Source organism: Chrysochloris asiatica, unplaced genomic scaffold, assembly GCF_000296735.1.
Source record: "Chrysochloris asiatica unplaced genomic scaffold, ChrAsi1.0 scaffold00092, whole genome shotgun sequence".
In the NCBI taxonomy this organism is placed as follows: domain Eukaryota; kingdom Metazoa; phylum Chordata; class Mammalia; order Afrosoricida; family Chrysochloridae; genus Chrysochloris; species Chrysochloris asiatica.
Window position 1 is genome coordinate 3,854,019 of NW_006408610.1, and position 17,167 is coordinate 3,871,185.

Genomic DNA, 17,167 nt, shown 5'->3' on the forward strand with positions numbered 1-17,167 from the left:
CCATCAGCTCTACTTTGAGGAAGCAGCTCTTCCCCAGTTGTATTTTGAGTGCCTTCCAGCCTGAGGAGCTCATCTTCTGGCACTATATTTACCAGTATTCTGGTGCTCTCCATCATGTTTCACTATTCAATATTCTGATGCTATCTGACAGTGTTTAGCTGCTATTCATAAGATTTTCAATGGCTAAACATTTGGAAGTAGTGTGCTTCTCCTTCTTCCAAGTTGGTCTTGATCTGGGAGCTCATCTGAAACCTGTCTACCATGGGTGACCTTGCTGGTCTTAAAAATACCATTGGCATAGCTTCAAGCATCACAGCAAAACGCAAGCCCCCACAGTGCAATAAACTAGCAGGTGAGTGGTGGGTAACATTCTGTGTGTAAGGGGCACCAAACCTACCTTGTACAACTACAGTTGTGCCCTGATGGTCTTTGGCTCAAGGGCATTGGCAGGAGGAAGTAGCACCTGTTTTTGGATTTGGGTTTCTCTCCTTTGATATCTTCTTTAATCATTATAGTGGCTTTGCAAGGTAGGTAACAGTTTTAGCATTTTATAGGTGACGCAAAAGGACCAGAAAGGTGTTTCTTTAAGGTTTCCTACTTAGAAACCCTACACAGGGCCTCTGTGAGTCGGAACTGACTCTGGAGCACTTAACATGAACACAACAATTTAGAATATGAGGGGTACAGGTGGCACAGTAGTTAAATACTTACTTGATTTTGCTATGTCTTGGTGATTTTCTTTTGGGGTCTATTCCTCCCTGGGGTTCATTGAGCTTCTTGAATACTTATCTTTTCGTTTTGCAGTATGTTTGGGAAATTTTCTTCCAGAAGCTCTTCAGCTATCTCTTCTGTGGACTTGTGTGATTCTTCCTGTTATACAATGCCAATAATTCTTAAGTTATTCCTCTTCATATTGTCCCACATGAATCTTAGATTTTCTTCCTTTTATCTGCTTGCTCTTCTATCTTAGCAGTATTGAGAGATTTCTCTTCCAGCTTCCATCTCTTCAATTCTACTCCTTTGTCCTTTCAGTGTTGTTGTTGTTAAGTGCCATCGAGTCAATTCCGACGCATAGCGACCCTGTATAGGGTTTCCGAGGAGCAGCTAGTGAGCTTGAACCACTGACCTTGCAGTTCAAACAGCTTTGCAGTCTGGTGCATTAACCCACAGCACCACACCAGGACTCTGTCCTTTCAGTATTGTTCATTTATTATTAATTGTTTGGACCTCTTCTTGCAGGTTTTGAATTGTTTTCAATGCTGTATCTATCTCTCTTATTTGATTGTTCCTATAGTGCTTTCCAGACTTCTTTCTTATTTTTCTTAAACCCTCTGTGGAGCATTTGGATGCACCTCAGTATCATTCTCCTAAATTCCTTCTCAGGCAGTTCCAAAGTCTGCCCTCCTTCCAATGGGAAGTCTAGGTCTACCTCCTCATTTGTCTCAGTCACTCTATCTTGTTTCTGAAAGTGTGCCGAAATGGTCAGTTGTTTCTTACACATTTTCAATAATTATGTGTGTTTTCAATAATTAGAAGAACATATGCTGATATGCTACTGAGCTTTCTGATTGCCTTTTGGTCAATGTGATCCAGAAATGTGCTTCCCTTTTCATTTTTCTTATTACTCAACTCAGAGTAATTGTAGCAGGTGTTGCCTGTCTATCTGGTATATAGCAGCTGGTATTGACTCTTGCCTGGGTGGTGGGATTTTATAGAGTTTGATTGCAGTGTGGCTATATAACCACAATTGCTGTCTCTTCTTGGGTAATGTAGGAGAGAAAGAGCCTCCTGAAGGTAAATGGGGACCAAAAAACAAAACAGCAACAGTGAAAAAAAAACCAAACAGATTGGGTACTACAATCTAAAAGTGCATAAAAGAAAAGAGGGGAAAAAAAAAAAATCTAGCAAAATATGAGGATGACTTTAACGCCCTTCTCTCGGCTTCTTGCCTTCAAGACCGCCTGAGAAATTTCAAGATGTTACTTTGCCTCCTTATGATGTAACTCAAAATTGAATTTCCAGCCTGTTTCCTTTTCAGTCTCTCTCTCTCCCACTCCACAAACCCTGTTTAGAACTCTTTTTTAGTGATAAACAGTTGAGGGTTGGCTGTAGCCGTTTTAGGGGACCGTTCAGTTTTAAGCAGCGCCTTCACCCTTTTTAGATGCTGTGAGCAGTTTCCTTTTCTGAGCAGATCTGTGCACATGCATAGTAGAACCCTCTGGGGGGTGGAGGTGTCCACTTGCTCATACACACCCTCTAGTCACCAGAGGTGCGCAGACAGCGAGAGACGAACAAACATAGGGAAAAATAAGATGAATGAAAAAAAAGTGTCCATACCTTTATCTCTGAGGATCGGTTAGACCTCTGTGATGGGAGTGTTCTTTTAATCCTTCACCTGCTCCATCACGCCCAAGATGACCACTCCGGGAGCTGGCTGGCTGCCACAGATCAGAAAACACTACCTTTCTTGCTTCTGCTACAAATTCCACTGGCTATAAGTCTTTGAACTTTCTAAATATTCCTTTATATGTAAGCTCAGAGTTCTGGGACCATCCCCTGAACCTGCTTTGAATGGTATTTTGTGTTATTGCTGGCGGAGGTCTGCACCGCACTTCTCCCTAATCTGCCATCAAGCCTGCCTCCTACATGCTAACTTGAAAGATCGGTGGTTTGAACCCATCAGTTCCTTCACAAAAGAAAGCTGTGACAGTCTGCTTCCATAAAGATTACAGCCTTGGAAACCCTATGGCACAGTTTTCCTCTGTCCTTTGTGGCTGCTGTGAGTCGGAAGCAACTCAACAGCAATAGGTAAAGGAGATAAATCTTCGAAAATGTATACCAAAGCTTGGATTTGTGTCCTTCCATCAGGCTGGCTGCCTCCCACCTCCAAAGAGTGAAATTAGCTGAGAAAGGTTATCGAAACACCCATTACTCTTGTTGAGTGCTGTTGAGTGGTTTTCAACTCTTAGTGACCCTGTATAGGTTTCTGAGGAGTGATTGGTGGGTTTGAACCGCTGACCTTGCAGTTAGTGTACCATACCAGGATTGTTGTTGTTGTTAAGTACCGTCGAGTCTATTCTGACCCATAGCGACCCTGTATAGGGTTTCCAAGGAGCAGCTGGTGAGCTTGAACCGCCGACCTTGCAGTTCAAATGGCTTTGCAGTCTGGCGCATTAATCCACAGCGCCATACCAGGACACCATACCAGGATTAGTTTATGGTTAGTATTATTAAGCCCCATTTCTCCCCTTCTGCCTAGAGATGAATTTGGATACACAAGGACTTTTTATTGGTAAGTGAAAGTGAACAATCAGATCTGAAAAGAAATCATTTTTGTGAAGATATTTTAGCTGGTTTATCCTTGAACACGCCTTGATTTCCCGCTGGAGTAGAGCCTGGAGCTGGGGAGCTTGGCGGCCCATCCTGCCCACCTTGACTCCTTTGGTGGTTCTCCTAGGCCAGTTGCAAATCCCTTCAGCCGCAAAAAAGAACTCTGCTCCTTCATAAGTGCCAAATCCTTTTATGCCTCCCTGCCTTTGCATGTGTTCTCGCTTAGCCTGGAATGCGTTCTCCTCCCAGGAAACATCTGCTCTACCTTAAAGGCCCTCTCAAAACAACCTCCTCCTCAGTGGTGTTTCCCTGCCTCTGTGTTCATAGTGCCTCACATCCACATCTCTGCTGAAGCCCTCAGCATGGTATTTTATAGTGATTGGTCTGATCTGGGTTTCTCCTAGTCTCCTGAAAGTTCCTCGATGGCAGACTCTTACTTGCTGCATTCCTTTCCTAAAGCTAGACAAGAAGTAAATGTCCAGTACATGCTTGTTGAAGTAATTCATTAGATAATTAAGATAAATATTGTTCTAGAGACGCCCCCAACCCCCCCCCCCCAATGGTTAGGACTATAGTTAAGAATACGGTTGTGCAATTCACCTTGTTTTGGGAATAGTGTCTCCTGACTGTGAGCAGTACACAGTCTATTCAGCCATAAGTGGTGGTCCTGGGAGAGCAGTGTGACTCGGGGAACTGCCCACCTCCTACCTTCCCTGATACCCACATTTGTTTACTTTTGAAATAGACTGAGGTCCTTAAAATAGTAAAGGTGGTGGTGGTGTTGTGTGTTCTTGAGTTGGTTGTAACTCATAGACCTGTCAGTCTTTCAGTTAGTAGTCCAGTGTTTATCCTACAGTGGCACACGAGGGCCCAAAATAGTAAGGTAATCAAGTAGAATTAAGATAACTAAACTTTCCCATATATATGAATAGTTTGTCCAGAAATCAAAAAGGAGTTCAGGGCACCAGTGAATCATTTGCTATCGAGCATGTGATGAAAGTTTGTTACAGGCCTTTGAAATACAGTGTATTTTCTAGATTCTTGTCTTTTCTTTTAAGTTCAAGATGGTATTGCAGAAGCATGAAAGAAAATACCAGAAGTGAAAATGATTACCCACGATCCTAGTGCCCTATCTACGAACTGTTATTCTCCTTATCCCCTTCTGCCCTCAGACCACATACATAATGATCCATTTCACGTCGTTGTGCCAGAGAATGTACATACAACTTGGCTCTATTTCTTTCTCATAACATATTGTGTCAACATAGCTCCATAGGATTAAGATGGTTTGGAGCACGTATTTTAAATCACTGCTTATGAGCCTACTGAGTTGACTATACCTTTTTCCTGTTCAAATATAAGAGGAGCCTTGGAGACACAGCAGGTTAAAGGTTGGATTGCTTCCTGAAAGGTCGTCAGTTTGAATCCACCAGTCCCTAGGAGGAAGGTGAAACAGTCTGCTGCTGTAAAGAGTCTAGCTGCAGAAACCCTGTAGAGTGGTTTATTCTGCCTTGCATGGGTGCTATGAGTTGGAATTGCTTCGACAGTAGTGGGTTTGGTTGTTGGGGCATATGAGTCTATTGAGTTGAATAGATCTCCCTCCTATTTAAATGGAAGAAGTCTAGAATTCCTGCAGCGAGATATTGATCAGAGCATTCTTTTTCCGTATGGTAATTTTCCCCTCACTGGATCTTGAATTTGGTTGCTTGTTTTTCTTTGATCTCTTAAAATTCTTAAAAGAGAATGCAGCGTCCACATCTGTGGCATACATGGGTTTTTCTGAATGGGGCCTCACATATTTAGTGGAGCCATAAGGAAGGGGATCCCCTAGGCCAAGCTGCCCCTGATCACATGGTGAAGTGATGTTGTGAGTAGGTGGCAGGGCCAGGGACTGGGTTGTTGGTGACTGTCAGTGTCTTGTCCTCAGAGCCTGTGGACAAAGTGGCTGCCATGAGGGAGTTCCGGGTTCTGCACACTGCTCTGCACAGCAGCTCTTCCTACAGAGAGGCGGTGAGTGTGCACTATGGCCCTCGGCCCCTACCCCCAGTCAGGACCGCAGGAGAGGCTGTGATCCCAATGTGGGATCACACGGGGAGTGGGGGTCCCGAATCCCATTGCCATGGCAACCAAGAATTCCTCAGGGAGTTTTTGCCATGTCTGTGGGCCTCAGTAGAACACTTTCAGCCGGGCATTGCTGATTCCCTGTAAGGACAATAATATAGCCTCTGCTGATATTGGCCCGATGGATTGAATAGAGGATCAGATATGACTGGGTCTGTGGGCCTCACTGTTTGGCCTTGGTGAAATTGCCTGCCCATCTATTGTCCCTTACCTGCATTCCTTCTATGGGGAAATGGGCTGAGGGCTTTTTATAGGCAACTTGGCAAGCAAAATGAACATAGCTGTGAAATTCCCAGTCTGTATGAATATGAAATGATAATGATATGGAGGTTGAAAAGGACTTTTGGGGGCCTAGAAAATTTTTGGTTATTGGGCTTGTAATGAAAACTTCTATTTTGAAAGCATTACAGCTGTAGCAGAGATTGAAGGTTTACTGCTTTTTTAAAATTGTTTCTTTTCCCTCCAGTAAGCCAGAATAAAAAGAGGTTCATGTGTTTCCTGGGGCTGTTGTTCCATTGTGGTGGCCTATGTGTAAGCACTTAGAGGGAGGAAGCACTTGGAGAGAGCGTGGGGATTGGTGAAGTCAGTCACTCTGGTTAGGGTGCTTAGCCCTCCCCATTTCTCCTGCAGGTCTTTAAGATGCTCAGCAACAAGGAATCTTTAGATCAGATCATTGTGGCTACCCCAGGCCTCAGCAGTGACCCCATTGCTCTCGGTAAGTGCAGGAGTGAACTTGAAGTGGGAGTAGCTGGCAAAGGAGAAGCCAAGAGAAAACAATTCCCCATAAAGAGACTTTTGACTATCTTCTGAAGAAAAGCTGGTCTTTGGAGAAGGAGGAAGAGTAAGCAAAATGTGTTAGATATGCCCAGGCTTCAGAGAGCTCATACCCATGGAGAGAGCCTGGCTTAAATCATAAGTGAGGACAACCATTAATGCACACCAAGCCATCAGGGAAGACTTGCTGCAGGCCTTCATAGGTCAGGAAGGCACCCAGAAGCCCCAGATGCAGGGGGAGAAGTGGTTAGGGTGTAGTTGGTACTCAGTGTGTGTGTCAAGTGCTGGGGGCGTGGCCAGTGGGAAACAAGATGGAGTAAACGAGATGGAGGAGCTTGTTGCGCTGCCCTGTGCCTTGTCTCCTCCTGCTTCTAGTGAGGGCTGCCTTGTGGCCTATGTCCTTGTCTAGCCTGTTGTTCTGTGTCCCAAAGCCTCTTCTCCCTCTTTGATCTGGCCATAAATCCATTCTCTGAGGGAAGTCATATTCTCTTTCAGGGGTTCTTCAAGACAAGGACCTCTTCTCTGTCTTTGCTGATCCCAACATGCTTGATACGTAAGTGTAACCGCCTTACTAAGAGGCACCTTACATCCCCTCAGGTGGTTGGGCTGGAAGTGGAATTGCTTTTGTCCCAAGGAACCTAGTCCTAAGAGTAATGAATTCTGTCATTCCTAGTTTGTCACCACATCTACCTTCTAATATGTAGAGATGCCCCAGGGCCAGGACTACTTGGAGGAGAATGATTCCCAAGGGCAGGGAGCACGTGGGAGTTTTTGGCTAAAACCGGATTCTAAGGGGGAGGGCTTTGCATCCAGGCTCAGTGTAGATTTTATGCAGCAGAAACTAGGAGACTTCGAAGGATTTTAAGCGGGGAAAGGAGAAACTGGTGTATAGACTCCTAAGATTTTAGTGTGAAAAAGCACAGTAGATGTTATGTCCCATTCCCCCCCACTGAGTCCCTCTCTGGGAAGGGAAGGTGGCCTGTAACAGGTAGCCCAGTGAAGAGTCAGACCTGAGACTGACTGAAGCTGAGATTCCCAGGCTGGACACATCCCATCATTCCCTGCTGCCTCTGGCCTCTTCTGAAGGGGGAGGTCACTGAATAGTAAAGACTCTGAAGGGGGTCCCAGGAACTGGAGCTGTTGCTGGGGGCAGGACAACCGGATGACAGGGATTCACGGTCCTGCTGGGGGACTTGATTATTGTGAGGGCCACCCAGAAGTGCTGACCCCCTGCCATGGCCGAGGGTGTTGTGTTCTTAGTTACCCTTGGGTTTCTTCCTGCTAGGTTGGTGCCTGCCCACCCGGCCCTGGTCAATGCCATTGTGCTGGTTCTGCACTCAGTGGCGGGCAGCACCCCACTGCCAGGAGCTGACTCCTCTTCCCGGAGCATGCCCTCCAGTTCATACCGGGACATGCCAGGTAAGCGCCAGGAGAGCTAGGTGGGCCCCTTTTGGGAGCAGGCTGCACTTTACTCAGCTATGTATAGCTCTGGCAGAGGGCGTTCCTTGGGAACTCTGAGTTTGAGTCAGGAAGTGCATCTGTCCTGTAATTTTCCAAAGGGAGAGATGAAAATAGGAATTTGGAGAGTAACTTGAGCTGGGAGTTTGGAGCTGCGCCTTTGCCTTTCTGTTCTTTCTCCTGAGATCTGGTCTCCCTCCTTCAGGTGGCTTCCTGTTTGAAGGGCTCTCCGATGATGAGGATGACTTTCACCCAGTAAGTGGTTGGCTGCCTGCTGGGAGGTGGCCATTGCCCTTCAGCTACCAAGTCTCGATTGTACTTCCTCTGGATTCTCTTCTGAACCTAGAGACTTAGAGGGTTTCCCTTAAGAACTGTTCCTGGAATGGGGCTGGGTTCATCGGGTACTCTCCCAGTGCCTCCACCCTGACTGTGCCTGCCTCCTTTCTCCAGAGCACTAGGCCCACACCCTCTAGCAGCACACCCAGCTCCCGGCCAGCCTCCCTGGGGTACAGTGGAGCTGCTGGGCCCCGACCCATCACCCAGAGTGAACTGGCCACCGCCCTGGCCCTGGCCAGCACACCAGAGAGCAGCTCTCACACGCCGACTCCTGGCACCCAGGTATGGAAAGAGGACTGGGCAGATCTCAACCAGGCCCCAAGGGACAAACTACTAGTGGTGGGGATGGGTGTGCCTCTGCGGACTCTGGTGTGGGTCTGATTGATGCTGAACTCTGCCTGGAACTCACTGCACCTCTTAAGGAGGTGTCTTTCATGCTTGCTTCTTCCTGGATTGAGAAGGCTGGGGTTCAGCACACTTCTGATTGATTACCTCTGGTGCTTGAAAGACTCCCCTCACATAATATACCCTTCCATATCCCTACCGGGGGCCGGATGTCACCTACTTAAGCATTCTTGGTGCCAAGCCTATTCCAGCTTCTGAGCCAATGCTGAGATTCCAGACTAGGTCAGGGACTTGGATTCCAACTCCCCAGAGCAGAAGAAAATGCAGCCTGTCCTGCCCACATGGAATTGTCTCATGGGCAAGCTCAGGGACACTGCTGGGTGATGTGTCAGCAGTGGGTATCTGCTGTGAGACCGACGTAGCTTGGAGGGTAGCACTGACCACACTGATTTGTCCTAGGGCCATTCCTCAGGGACTTCACCAATGTCCTCCAGCGTCCAGTCAGGGACGCCCATCACCAACGATCTCTTCAGCCAAGCCCTACAACATGCTCTGCAGGCCTCTGGGCAGCCTAGCCTCCAGGTCAGTCTTTGCCACTTCTTGTCCACGGGGCTTCTTCATTAAGTTTTGATTCCAAGCATTTTTCTGCTCTCAGGTGGCCCTTTCCACTTGGCATGTTTCTTTCTAGGTACAGCAGGGACGTGGCAGTTTGACAGGTGAGGAATGCGTCCAGCAAGGGCCATTGTCCCTCTGGTCTGCCCTTTGCCCCCAGTGACCATGGCTTTACCCCGCTGACTGCCCAGCTTGGAAAGCCATGGAAGTTTTAGCTAAGGGGTCATTCATCCACTTATTCCGTGAGTGTCAACTGAGGATTGTGCACATATCTGCAGGCCTGGGGTCATAGGCTGGGGCTATAGGTGAGACAGGGCTCTTCCCTGCCAGGGAGGGACACAGAAAGTTACTGAACTTGGGGAGCAGCAAGGCAAGAAGTCCAGCTAGGCTGGAGGGAAGAGCCTAGGTCAGACAAAACTTTTCTGAGAAAGGGATGTCTGAACTGATTGCCAATGAATTAGTTGGATAAACTAGATGAATGGGACCTCCTAAAAGTTAGACTTTTGCACATAAAAAAACTTCTCCAAAAGAGAACCTACAGATTGGGAAAAAATTTTTGACAATATATCTGACAAGAGACTAATCTCTAAAAGTTATAGAAAACTTCAGTTCAACAGCAACAAAAAGCCAAAGAATCCAGTAGAAAAATGAGCGAAGATCGTTCAGGTGGCAAACAGATACACGAAGGGATGCTGGCCATCGTTAGCCACTGACGTGTGCCATTGAGTCAGTTCTGACTCATAGCAACCTGGTGGGTTTGAACTGCTGACTTTATGGTTTCCACTCCAATGCTTATTTTACAGAGCTCCAGTAGCCATTGTTGTTGTTGTTAGGTGCCATCAAGTAGGTACCGACTCATAGTGACCCTGTGCACAACAGAATGAAACTGTGCCTGGTCCTGTGCCAACCTCACAGTAGTCATTACATTTGTGTCCATTGCTGCTGCCACTGTGCCCCTGTGCCCATCTCATAGGGGCTCTTCCTCTTTTTCTCTGACCCTCCATTTTACCAAACATGATATCCTTCTCCAGGAACTGGTCCCTCCTGACAATATGTTCGAAGTTTGAGCGATGAAGTCTGGCCGTCCTGGCTTCCAGGGAGCATCTGGCTGTACAATTCTTCCAACACAGATTCAGCCATTAGTGAGATGGAACTCAAAACAAGAATGGGATATCATTTCACCCCGGCAATAATAGCAATGATTAAAAAAACACAAAACGGAAAACAACAAATGCTGGTGAGGGTCTGGGGAGATTGAGACTCTCATGCAGTGCTGGTGGGATTGTGAAATGGTACAACCACTGTGGAAAATGACATGGCACTTCCTTAAAAGGTTAGAAATAGAAATACCATATGGTCCCGCAATCCTACTACTAGGTATAGATCCTAGAGAAATCAGAGCCATGCCTTCAGGGTTGGAGAAAGACTCATGAACAACCTGCGATACACACATGATACAACCTTGCTTGCTGTAAGTGAAGAGGACTTAAAATACTGATGAGGATCAAAGCCCACAGCTTTCAGTATGGGTGGCACCTCATTGTAAAGAAAACACAAATCCTCACTACTAGACCAATAGATAGCATCATGTTAAGTGGAGAATAGGTATGGGATGACATATAGATGTACATCCACAAGAATATTTAAGTTTGGCAGATGATGTTTCTACATAAGTATTTTTATTTGCTATAAACATGTTTATGTTTGTTTACGGCATACAGCATACCAGGGGCAAAGTTATGTAAACTTCGTAGCCATAACCACATACCTTAAGGAACTGAGTCATTTGGCTCAAGGGCTTAGGACCATAGTCTTTAGAGACATATAGGTCACTTGGAATATGTTGTTGTTATTGTCAAGTGCCATCGAGTTGGTTCTGATCCATAGTGACCTTGTACAGGGCTTCCGAGGAGCAATTGGTGAGCTTGAACCGCTGACCTTGTGGTTCAAACTGACTTTGCAGTCCAATGCATTAACCCACAGTGCTACAAGACATCATGCGTTGCTAAGTAGAAACTGGGGTCTTTAAATCTTATGAGCAACCATCTAAGGTCCAACTTTTGGTCTCTTCCTATATGGAACAAAGAAGAGTGAAGTCCAAAGGACTAGTGGACCACATGAGCCCCAGCCTCCATGAGCCCGAGACCATAAGAACTGGATGGTGTCCAGTTACCACCACCGACGTTCTGGTTGGGATTACAATAGAGAGTCTTGGACAGAGGGGGAGAAAAATGTAGAACAAAATCAGATAAAAGGTCAGACATCCTGTGGAACCTCTCAGACTGTGGCCCTTAGATACCCTGCAACCTGGAACTGAAGCTGCCCCCAGAGATCACCTTTCAGCCCACAGTAGGCTTATAAAGTGAGCAATAAGAACAGCGTGCTCTTTAGAACAGTCAAATGGGGGCAGCATTTGCTAACTTTCACCTGTGAACCACAGTAAAATGTTTTTTTTGTTTTTTTTGTTTAAAGAAGTTTGTCAAATAGGGTAGGGGGAATTGAGTTGGAAAGATGGTTTCTAGGCAGAGGCACCTCTGTTTGAACAGAGATGTGGAGGAATATGTAACATATTCAAAACCACAAAGACTGGTGTAGAGCTGGAGATGCAGCCAAGGAAAAGGAGAGCAGGAGCCTTGAATGCCAAGCTCAGGAGATGAGACTTGCTATGGCAGTTGTGGGGAGCATTCCTACGAGACGTCATTCACCGGGTTTCGTAGAGAGGCTTTCTGCAGCTGAGTGGAGGACCTAAGGGACCAGGTCTTATTGCATGCCACCGGGCTCCAGCTGGTTGTGTCATGTCAGTTCCCTTTACTCCCCACAATAAGCCCGTGGTGTTAGTGACATTCCTGCAACTTGCTCAGAGTGACAGAGTAGTAGAGATGCTTCAAGCTCGTGCTGTGGTTTTTGTTTTTGTTTTTTTTTTGACTATATCACGAGGTCCTTGTGGTCAGAAGAAGGAATAGGAGCATGACATGCCAGCAAGTAAGCCTTTCTTGTCTCTTCACCTTCCTGAGCTGGACCTGGGCTTACTTAGCTCTCAAGCTCAGGAGCTTTCAGTGGCTCCGCCTGGCCTGTAAAATAAATCCAAGTTGATATGTGTGGCTTTGAAAGCATTCTGACCTCTGCCAATCTCTTTGAATTTGCATTTCATCCCCACTGCCTTCGCCTTCCCACCTGTGAACACATTGTTTTCCTTGCTACGCTGGGCATGTCACTTCTGCTGTGAGATGTCACTGAAGCTATGAAAGTACTAGAAGAAGGTGTGGGGACGTTCCTCTCTGTAGGAGAGAAGGCCTTGCATAGCTGAAACGTAAAAACGCAGAAGCCATTAAATAAAAGAGTAATATCTATTGTGTTTTGGTGACTTAATTAAAACAACGTAAATTTATTCTCTTACATAGTTCTGAGTTTGCAGAAGAAAATTTCTGCATGCCAAACCAAAGAACAAGCAAAATCTAAAGGCTAACAATTAACTGTGAAAGACAGTAACCCATGTTTAAAAAGGACAAATGTTCCAAATATGTAGAGTTACTAGGAGTTTAGGAACCAACTCGATGGCACGGAACCCCATAGAATGAGTCCTGCTGTAGGATAAGGTCGATGGCTCAAAACTACCAGTCACTCCTCGGAAGAAACCCTGATGGCATTGTAGGAAAGAACCAACTGCTAACCACAAGGTTGGCAGTTCAAACTCACCAGCTGCTCCATGAGAGAGATGTCTGCTCCCATAAAGATATATGGTCTCAGAAAACTTATATAGGGTTGCTATGAGTCGGAATCGACTTGGTGGTGGAAGGTAAGAAGTCCCATAGAAAAGTGGGCAAAGGATGTGAACAGACAATTTACAGAAAAGGAAATACTGAGGGACTTAAAACCCATGAATTCTTAGGAGCAGTCTCATTTCTAGGAAGTTATCCTGGAGATGTATGTGTGTATAAACTAGCATCTGTACAGTTATTGCTGTATTGTTTGTAACAGCAGAAGATGGGAACTAACCCAAGGATATTTTATTTCAGGTTTCTATGTACAAGATGGAATGTTATACATTCTGTATTAAAAGTTCTTCATGTGCTGACATGAAAAGAGCTCTTAGATTGATGATGTTACAAAAGGAGGTGGGGGTAGAGTGTAGAATAGAGGTGTAAGAAATATAAATATATTTCCCCAAAGAAACAAAAGTGATTTTTCTGGAGTGAGGCTAGGAGTAGATGAGAGTAAGATTTTTATCACATTCATGTTCACAAATGAAATAATTAGGAAGTGTGCTCACCCATTTATTTATAGGTGTGTGTGTGTATATAGGTGTTTTGTTGTGAAGTGCTATCGATTTGGTTCTGACTCATAGCAACCCAGTATAGGGTTTCCGAGGCTTTTAAAATCTTTGTAGGAACAGAAAGGCTCATTTTTCTCCCATGGAGCGGCTGGTGGGCTTGAACCACAGACCTTCTTGTTCTATTACTTATCATATGGAGCCACCATGCTATACATATATATATATGTATATATATATATGTATGTATACAAACACACATATATACACACATACATGCACATATGCACATGTATATATGTACACACATGAGGGGGCTTCAAAAAGTTTATGGAAAAATATAATTGAAAGATTATGGAATTTTTCCACATACGCTTTTGGAGCCCCTTTATAATGTGGGCATAGATACATGGGGACTTCAAAAAGTTTGTGGAAAATTCCATTTTCTTTTCATTCCAGTTTTCCACAAACTTTCTGAAATCCCTTGTATGTGTGTATATTTATATATGTGTGTGTCCGTATATGTATCAGGGAGTCCTGGTGTGGTGCTGGACTGCAGAGTTGGTTTGAACTGCAAGGTTGGTGGTTCAAGCTCATCAGCCGCTTCTTCAGAATCCTATACAGGGTCACTTTGGGTTGGAACCGACTTGACGGCACTTAACAACAACAACATATAAAGAAAAGAACAAGTAACTTAAATAATTGGTGCTTTCCTTTTGATAGTTACATTGGTATTTCCTTCTTTGTTTTTGGTTATAAAACTTTGAATTTATTTTCCAAATCCTCAAGCCCATCAGTTAGTTCGCCTTCCAAGAAGCCCTGGGTTCTATGGTACAATCAGCACCACAGCTATACGAATCCCCCCTCCTTTCTTCTCAGCCAAAAGTACAAACCTGAGGAGCTGTCTGTAGGGTCCCTGCTAACAGTGCCTGCCTGCTTCTGTCTTTCCACAGAGCCAGTGGCAGCCCCAGCTGCAGCAGCTACGGGATATGGGCATCCAGGATGACGAGCTGAGCCTCCGGGCCCTGCAGGCCACTGGGGGAGACATCCAAGCAGCCCTGGAGCTCATCTTTGCTGGAGGGGCCCCCTGAGCCCCCATTTCCCTCTGGTCCTCAGCAGGCTGCTGCCCATGGGAGGCACTCATGAAGGTGCCTCTCCCCAATATACTTACCTGATGGTCACCTCTTTGTGCTTTGTCCATTGTGTTGCCCTTTCTGGCTGACCTGAGCTGGTGGAGGCAGTGGGTCAGCAAGGAGTCTGGGTGCTGTGGTATCAAAGCTGGCTAACTCCTGGTCTGGGCCCTGGGTGGAGAAATTTAGGACAAAGTGAATGAATGCTTCCACTATGGAATGTCCACATTCATCTTCAGAGGGTTCTAGCAATAAACAGGGCATGCCCAGGGCCAGAACAGGGCTGCTGCCCATTCTTCGGGTGGCTGCTGTTATGAGCAGCTGAGGCACATGCTTTGGAGCTGTCCACAGTCTGGGGAAAGGCTGGGGAGACCTACAAGGGAGCAAGTGAGGGCAGCTTGTCCTCTACATCACTCCCTCTCCCAAAGGCTTCCAGAAGATTCCTTATCCCTGCTCTGGCCCAGCCTCACCAAGCATTCTTTGGTATCTCCTCTGTAATGACACCAGGATCCAGGCCTCAGAGCCATGCCAGGAGGCTGGGTCCTCCTATCCTGAAGGAATACATACAAGAGCAGTTAAATAACAATTCTAAACACCACCACCAGCAGGAGCAGGGCACCAACCCTCAAGCTGCTGCTCCATCTGCCCATGCTCTCGCTCCCAGTGGCGTCACAGACGTGTCCAAGTTGAGCAAGTGGGTTTCCCGTGCTTTGCATACTCCATTAAGGAAGAAACTCCTTCCCTGTAGGTGGTGGCTCAGCTCACTTGGGAACAAACACGGGTAGAAGGAGCTCAGGTCTCCAGCGCCATACCTTTGGCAAACATGCCACTCAAGCGTCCACACTCATGGTCATTCAACTTCTACTTGTCACCTCCTGGGACAAAGTTGACCACTTATAAGGACAGTTTATTCAGTCCTTTAACTGTTCTCCGGAGTGTTCCTCCTCAGTCTCCTTTCTGTCCTGAGGGCCACATAGAACAAGCCTGCTCCCTTTCCCATGTGAGCAAGACTTGAGTTACTTAAGGACTTTTCTCTGACTGACCTCTGGACTATCAGTGACACTGACAGTGGGGTCCTCAGAAGACCCGCTGCTCCGGGTCCATTTTTCTTTCCCTCCTCCAGAAAATGTGGTAAGTCTCTGTTTCGCAGTCCTAGGATTAATGTGAAGAGGAGTTTGCATTGGCAGAAAAGATTTGGAACACCCCAGGCTACTTGGTGGCAGGCCGGTTTGTGCCTCAGCCGTCTCCCTGGGGTCCAGCTTCCTCTTGTGGTTGGGAACAAGGAGCGAGAAGCTCTGTCTTTGAACTCAGTGTCTCTTGCTTGTGGTGGAGACAAAGGCCAGTTTCATCCTCATGGGCCTGTCTTGGTCAAATGGGGCTGACACAGCCCTTCCTGTCTCCATGCAACAGCCTGCTTAGAGCTGGTTAGTTTCCACTCTGTGGCATCTTTCACACTGTCCCCAAGGACTGCCTTCAAAGGCATTGGGGCTTCATAACTCTCCCTGTCCACTCTGCTGTAGAACTTTGGGTAGCCCTCCCTATTCCTGGAGCTGACCTCCCAGTACCAGTTACCCTGCTTCCCAGAACTGAGCATCCCCATAATTTCCCTTTCCCTTCTTTGTCAGCTTTTTCCTCAGGGTCTTGGCAAGTTGGCTTTGTGCTTCCTGTGACCATGTTTTTAATAATATATGATTGGTTTGATAAGTGGCCCCACTGAGCCTGGGGCTTTCCATGGGCCAAAGGGCACCTTCCTCACCATTGTCCCGTCCAACTCAAAGCCTTACTCTTTCAATAAACACTGAGGCACTACTTTGTGCCAGGCAAACATGGTAGGTCCTTGCTCACACAGAGCTGTGTTGTTGATCCATAAACACACGTTTCCAGTAAAGTCTAATGAGAACTCTGCCAGGCCAATACAGTGGGCTGTGGGGACTCACGGGAAGGCAGCTAACTAGGGCTGGGGACGTGCTGGTTAAGGAAAGCTTCATGAAAAGGCACCATAGCTGAAGGATGGAGGGTTTGGGTGGGACAGAGTATGTTCCAGGCAAAAGAGAATGGTTGCAGAGGATGAGAGGGGAGAAAACCTGGCTCCTAAGGACCTGCATGTCAGAGTGGGCTGAGACGGTAGGTAGGCAGGGAGGGACTAGATCATTTCAAGCCATGTTAAGGAGTTAGACTTGCCACTGAGGACAATGGGGAATACGAGAAGAGTTTTGGTCAGCGGGGAGACTTTGGTTTCTATGTTAGGAAGGTCACTCTGGCTGTTGTGTGCGGAACAATAGGTGCCAGCTTGAGGCAGGGAGCCCTATGGGGAAACTGAGGAATGCTGACCTAGCTGTGTGGCAGTGAGGATGGGAGAGACTAGGAATTAGCATTGGTCCCATATCTTCTTTGTTTTATAGATGGGGAATGCCAGGGTTCAGACAGTTGAGTTCACTTATCCATAATCTTAGGCTGCAGAAAAGTTGGCCTAGAGACTCAGGTCTTACTCCAAAAGTTGGTGCTTTTTCTACCGTTGTTGGTGGCCTCTCAAGTGTGGAGTGTGGGCCCGGCTCAGGCTGAGGAGCTTAGACTGTATTGAGAGCACAGTGCCCTTTGGAGGGCTTTAAGCTGGGCAGTGGGGGGACCAGATTGGTGTGAGAACCATTTGACAGCTGTGTGGAGGCTGGATTTGTGGGAAGTGAGATGGAGTTGGGAGACCGGCTAGGAGGCTTAGTTGCCTCCAGATGGGCCAGGATGGGAGCCTCAACTAGAGCAGCAGCAGGGGAGCTGGGGTGAGGGGGTGTGAGAT

General features: G+C 46.6%; 1 protein-coding gene across 2 annotated transcripts in view; it reads left to right on the forward strand.

The window, feature by feature from the left end:
• Window positions 1-14,432, forward strand: part of UBL7 (ubiquitin-like 7 (bone marrow stromal cell-derived)) — a 24,147-nt gene extending 9,715 nt beyond the window's left edge. For both annotated transcript variants that reach the window (XM_006866488.1, XM_006866489.1), the window contains exons 4-11: window positions 5,258-5,340; window positions 6,082-6,166; window positions 6,721-6,778; window positions 7,511-7,644; window positions 7,889-7,938; window positions 8,134-8,301; window positions 8,824-8,946; window positions 14,200-14,432. In XM_006866488.1, coding sequence (XP_006866550.1) covers window positions 5,258-5,340; window positions 6,082-6,166; window positions 6,721-6,778; window positions 7,511-7,644; window positions 7,889-7,938; window positions 8,134-8,301; window positions 8,824-8,946; window positions 14,200-14,337 — 839 coding nt within the window. In that variant the 3' untranslated portion in view covers window positions 14,338-14,432. The remainder of the gene's footprint in view (window positions 1-5,257; window positions 5,341-6,081; window positions 6,167-6,720; window positions 6,779-7,510; window positions 7,645-7,888; window positions 7,939-8,133; window positions 8,302-8,823; window positions 8,947-14,199) is intronic.
• Window positions 14,433-17,167: the final 2,735 nt, after the last annotated feature.